Raw genomic sequence first — 6638 nt, forward strand, 5'->3', positions numbered from 1 at the left:
TTGGCAAAAGGCTTGTAAAATTGAAGCAATAAATGTTTGGCATGCTCAACTTAGATATATGGGTTTCAATAAAATTAAGAGTGATGATGCACAAATCAATGTTGAAGAGACTTCCTAAATTAGAGGGCTAGAAAGAGACTGGGTGTGTAGGGTGACAGTAAGGGAAAGCTCAGACTTTCATATAAAAAAGCTAGGTACCAAGCAAGAAGGCCTTTGGAGATCATTCACTCGTGTGTGTTTGGTCCAGTCAACCAATTATCAAAGAATGGTTACTGTTACATGCTTACTTTTATTGATGACTGCTTGAGGTATGTTTTTATATATATCTTAAAAAACAGAGGTTTTTGAGAAGTCTAAGGTATTCTGGGTATTCTGAAAAATAAATTTAGAGTTTATTATGTTGTGGATCGTTGAGCTTGGGTGAGTTCAAACTTCAAATACATGGTTGTGTAATTTAATTATTTAATCTATATTCAATTATATTCTAGGCATTGGCTCATTGTCAGATCCAACCCAAATTAGATAAGTGAGGCAGAGTCTTTACCAAAATTCCATCATGTGGGGGGACTACCAATGATCGAGGTTATGGCCTAGTATTGCAATAAGGGTATTAGATCACACTTTTAGTGTCGAGTCAGCACCCAATAACACTTGAAGAAGAGGTTCATGTTGAACGATCTCAAATATCTGTGACGAAAGATCTTGTAGGCAGATGTATGTTTTGAAATAGGCTATCCTAGATTCATATCATTTTTGTATAGACTACTATTCATGTGTTGGCCCTTATTCTAAAGGATGGTACAAAGTGTTATCTTCAAGATGCTTTCTATGCAGAATTTTCCATTATGGTGATTATTTATCAATCACTAGAAATAGTCAAAAGCTGTTTGAATTTAAGAAGGGATATCCATTTTTGGATGATGAATTTACACTTACTGTATCTCACAACGCAGTATATTTTGTATACCAAATAGAAAAATCTGTGATATTCGTTGAAGGAATTTAGAGTGGGACCATCATATTTGAAGTTAGATAATGTGCAAGGCTTACTACTTAGTCTGCCATCTCTTCCACATCTTTTGTCGGCAAGATAGATTGGGAGATATCCATGGGGTACTTCGATCATGTTATTCCTTGTCATTCCATTAGTCATCTTAAGCTGAATAGAATCTAAAATGAACATCCCATTTGATGCAATGATAATCATTCTATTAATGCAACTCCATATCTTCTCCTAGTATATGTTTAGGTACTTGCTATCAATTTACCAATACAGGTGCTACTACACATGCTCCAGGCTACTAGAATTTAGATGGATGTTGAGTAGGTTATTCTGGAAAGATTAAAACTCTACGCTCATGCTTTCTATTGTGGTTCAAATGTATGCTTCTTGTTCTTGTCAGAAGCAATTTGATACCAGTACCTGTGACCAATGTGAGTTGGAGTTTTTAGCTTCTTGGTTGAGTTTTATCTTCAAAAGGTTGGAATTATATATCCTGGGTATGTGCACATTATCAAAAAGAAGACATGGAAATTTGTTATCTCCTCTCTCCCTCTCTTATATGTATAGTAGACATTTGTTTTTGAAAAGCTATTTGTTCATGGTAAACTTAATTACTCAATTCACTATCTTATCCAACACTATTTATAAGGTCCTAGGATATAAACATTTATCAAGATGTTTCACCGAAAGACAATTACCAAGTAAAGAATAAAAAATTTAAAGAAATAGGACTTTGAAAAACAACTATTGAAGATAAGGATAGAAAGATGACCACTGAATATCAAAAGTGAGTGTTTTGATTTTCTTATCTTCCATCGGGAGACTTTCTGAACTTGTTCAGACTATTGTTAGATGTGAATGAGGTTCTTCAACATGGTGCATGGGTGGAACCAACTTTAATTTTTAGGCAACTACATGCGGTGAGCTTCCGAAATTTCCATGTATGCCTTCTATCCCGATATGGGCTAGGCTTCAAAAGGTGGTCCTTGAATTTTTGAATGGTTGCTTTAGACGGGTTAAATAATGTTTTGATGGTCTTAATGGCCAACTAAATCACCCAGATCATGAAACATGTATGCTATGCAAGAATTCATGTAGATATCAAGCTTAGAGATAGCTTGCTATTGAAGTTCTTTATAGATCTTAAATTGTTAGATCTTCATGTGTTCTCATTGAAGTTGAGAACCTTAGCCTAAGGCAAAGGGTTTAATCAACAACATCATAATTGCTTTTAGAAATTGAGACACACCATGCTGATGAGAACAACCTTTTCTCTATCCCTTTTAGACAAGAGTTGGCTTTTCAAAGTAGTTGCTCTTTTAGTCACTGATTGTCATGTTAAGGGCTTGAATAAATGTTTGAACCGAGAAGGATTAGTGGTTGAGAATGAAACAAAATCACTGAACTAGGAGTCCTCAATGTCTAAGAATGGTGGTTCTAACCACCAGATTGAAGATTCGTTGAACTTTGGGCCAATGCAGCTGTCCCACATGCAATCTGAAGAGCAAGCCACTATTAGTGATCATTTTCAACATCTTTCTTTTCCTCCAATCAAATTGGTTCCTAAAAGCACAACCACAAAGAAAAGTAGTTGAAATGCTTAATGTAAACTCCCAATGAAACCCTCCATTTTGGTCTAAGAATGGAGCTTAGCTTCTCTTGGAAAAACTCCCAACTAACGCACCCTAAAACATGCTCTTTTTGGAAAAACTTAAAACACAAAATATTTTTGTTAAATACTTTTCAAAATACTCCATTATGGCTGGAATTTTGAAATTACATAATTATTTTTTAGGTTAACAAAAATGTCAGTTTTGACTTTTAAATAAAAAAAAAACTCTTACATTTTAAAATTTGTGTTCAACTTTTCTCTTCCTTCAAAATAGAACACCTAATCTACATATGAAAGTAACTATATTCTGCTCTTGATGGTGTATTTTTTCATTTCAATCAATTGAACATTGCTAACATAATATAAAAATGTGCTCATTTTTAAGGGTGCGTTAGTCAGTTCAATCTGTTGAATGATGCTAATGTTAATATAACTAGGTTTAAATTAGATAAACCCTTCAAGGAAAAAATTTGTTACCCTCATAGATAAGGGCCAAATCTGACTCCATGTATATGTTTAGCATGGTCAAAATAGTAGAAATAAATCAGAATCAACCCTTGGATTATATTTTTGGCATTAAAATACAATCTTTTAGGGGTTAAAAATTCAGTATGTTGTAGGCCATTGATGTTTCAACCTCCAAAAAATCCAACATATGTGTTGGAAAGCATGATCGAAGGGCCGATTTCTACTAAACCAAACATGTAAATCACATTTGTAGGGTCAGATGTGAAAAAAATTAAAAATTACTTTTTGCCTAGTGGGTTCCTTACCCACAAGGGTTAGCAAAAGTTTTCCATCTCTCTCTCTCTCTCTCTCTCTCTCTCTATATATATATATATATATATATATATATATATATATATATATATAGAGAGAGAGAGAGAGAGAGAGAGAGAGAGAGAGAGAGAGAGAGAGAGAGAGAGAGAGAGATGCAAACATGCTAAATGGGTTTTCAGACTTTTTTCTTTTTATTTTTAAATTCTGATCATACATATGTGATCTACGTACTTGATTTTATAGGGATCAGCTCTTGGAGCATTCAATTCCGAAAAATGGGTGGGTTTTTATAAGATTTGAAAAATCAATGGTCCAAAATCTTTGTAAATTTTTGAGGATCCAAATATCATTTGTTTTTATCGAAAACATAAGATCCGGGTGTCAATTCCTAGTAAAGCGACCATGCCAAACACATCTATGGGGTTGGAATCATGAAGTAAGTGCCTTAAAAGCCGAAAAACTCATTTAACATGTTTCATTCAGCATATTTCATTTAGCATGTTTACATCACTCTACACATATATGTCATTTACCTTTTTTTACATTAATTTTTTATGTCTTAGAATTTAAATGAATTTACTCTTGCATTTTGTCTTTATTGGATTTTTGCCATTCTGTGTTGTTACCTATGATCAAAACATGCTTATCATAAAACAAAAAAATATGATGGAAACATCCTTTTAACTCTTTATTTATATGTATTGGAAGATTTCTTTTTTATTATATTGCAGAAGTTTTTGAACATTATCACTCTGCCAAATTTTGACCATTATGCGTATTATAAGGTTATTAATTTATTTCAGTTTATTCATCGTGATATTTGTAGCTTCTGTAAGTGCTACATCCATACATATTTCGTACAGTGCATGTTGAATGTCATTACTTTGACTCTATTTGTGGGCATATTTTGTCCTATGTTTTTATCTGTCTTTTAATATTTAAAACACTTTACTCTTGTGTTTATTGTTTATTGATTTTTGCTGTTCTACATTATTTCTGTGGTCAAAACATCAGTTTACTCTTTCATTGTCTGTATTAGAAGATGATTTCCTTGTATTCATCATGATATTAGTAGTTTCTGTTCTATAGCAGTACATATTTCGGAAGGTGCATTGTGAACAGTCACTTTGCCAATTTTTTTGTGGTGTCCACAATTCTTTGAGCTTTATGTATTGGTCCTATTGGAGTGAGTTTGCAAATATTTGTTGGCCATTATAACATTTTGGGGTGAAAGGGACTCAAAATCCTGCAACTGAACCATCTTCGTTCACGTTTTAAAAAGAAAAGGAATTTCCAGTCATTGTGGAAATTTACTGGTTAGATGCTGTACGGTTCCTGGAAATATAGTTTCTTGTCTTAAATGAATTGCATGCTTCACATGGTGGAGAATAGAAATTGTGATGTGTGCACCTGCTTACTTTGTCTTGAGCTAGCAATCTAATATGGAGTAACTTTTGTGATGGAGTTCTTTTTTCTTTGTTTTCTGTTAATACAAAGTTTTAGTTTCTCTCAACTTGTCTTTATAATCTGGTCCATGCTCTTCTTTGGAATTTTTTATGGTGTCCATAATTCTTTGAGCTCTTATGCATTGGAGCCAGCTTGCAAATATTCATTGGCCAGTATAATGTGTTGGGGTGAAAGGGCCTCAGAATTCCTGCAACTAAACCATTTTCATTAACATTTTAAAAAGAAAAGGCATTTAGAGTAATTGTGTAAATTTTACTGCTTAGATGCTTTACTGTTCCTGCAACATATTTTTTTTGTCTTAAATGCATGGCATACTTAAAAAGGTGAAGACACTGGAAATTCTGATGCATTCCCCTGCTTATTTTGACTTTAAACTATCTATCTAGTACGGAGTAACTTTTATCATGGGGTTCTTTGTCGTTTTTTTGTTAATGCAGATTTTTAGTTTCTGTCAACTTGTCCTTATAATCTGAGTAGTGCTATCTTTGGTTTTGAAGTTCTTTGGCCTCCTATTGGTACTTAACTGCTTCTTCTGAACAGAAACTTGTTACAGATTTCTATATAACTGATAGAATCTCTGGTTTGAGAGCCACAGTCAAAGCCGGATTTGGTTCCAAAGTTGTTCCGTTGGTTGATGAATGTATGCTGGTTAACACTAAAAGCAAGAGCCAGCCCTTGTCACCATATCTGAAGAATTGGTTAACAGAAAGAAACCTCACAAGTGGGGCATGCTTGTGCTTAGAGGAAGGGTAATGACTTCTGACCTGTTTAAAAAGATCCCATATCCAAATTGACCACCAGAGTTGGATTGTACAGGGTCTGTCACCAAGTTCTTCTATATATTCAGTTAATTTAGACCACTGCATTTGGTATTCCTTTCTCTGTCTGTCTATTCCTTGGTGGTTATAAAGCTAAAGCATGTTTTTATAAGTGATTCACATACTAGGTTTAATAAGTTGGTTGATTTTGACTGCCAAGAAAAGAGACTTCTTTATGTTGCATTTCTTCATATTTCGGTATTATATAATGAACAGGTACATAGAAGAAGGAAAGAGTGTAAGTGTAATGGGCGTTTTGAAAAGAAGTGATGATGGCGTTGCAATAGTTGAGCCACCAGAATCGATCTCTACTGGATGCCAATGGGGAAGGCTGCTATTTCCTCTGGACATAGATAGATTGATCTTCAGACCCACTGGAAGCAGTGATTCAGTAAATTGCCTGTTCTCTGCAAGAGATTGTGCCAATTAATGACTGATGGACGAATATGCTGTCCTTTTAAAAGAATGACATGGATACAGATGCACGTAGCAAATTTCATGAAGCCCTTGTAGTCCTGGTTCCAAGATAAAATCATCAAATGTGTCTTCTGCCATGGATATGTTTATCTGGTCTCTCAACAAGACTGATGGTTCAAAGTGAATTGTAGTGCCTTTAGGTCTTTCAAAATTAAAGGCCGGGAGAGACTTTGTTTACAGCTGATTGTGGCCAAGTCATGCTGAGCCCTAGAGCTGAGACACAGGCCGGGAGTTATATGTCGGTTCTTGTATACTGGTGCACGTTCCCGGTCACAGTTTGAACTTTTAGGGATGTGTTGATGTTAAATTATCTGGAAAATATGCTGATAAAAAAATGTTATAACATTAAAAAATTATATGATCTCTCTCTCTCTCTCTACTCGCCCGCACGCACACACACACACACATTCATTCATTCATTGAATTTATTTTTACATGTCGGCAGTCATGAAATAAGAATGTTTGATGAACGAGAGCCTTG

General features: G+C 34.5%; 1 protein-coding gene across 1 annotated transcript in view; it reads left to right on the forward strand.

Moving 5' to 3' along the window:
- Positions 1 to 6385, forward strand: part of LOC149828388 (protein SHOU4-like) — a 32766-nt gene extending 26381 nt beyond the window's left edge. The window contains exons 3-4 of the mRNA XM_090017041.1: positions 5403 to 5611; positions 5897 to 6385. Of these exons, the coding sequence (XP_089873167.1) occupies positions 5403 to 5611; positions 5897 to 6110 (423 nt within the window). The 3' untranslated portion in view covers positions 6111 to 6385. The remainder of the gene's footprint in view (positions 1 to 5402; positions 5612 to 5896) is intronic.
- The last annotated feature ends 253 nt before the right edge of the window (positions 6386 to 6638 follow it).

The sequence above is a fragment of the Nuphar pumila genome, chromosome 9 (assembly GCF_984573655.1).
Source record: "Nuphar pumila chromosome 9, dmNupPumi1.hap1.1, whole genome shotgun sequence".
NCBI classification, from domain to species: domain Eukaryota; kingdom Viridiplantae; phylum Streptophyta; class Magnoliopsida; order Nymphaeales; family Nymphaeaceae; genus Nuphar; species Nuphar pumila.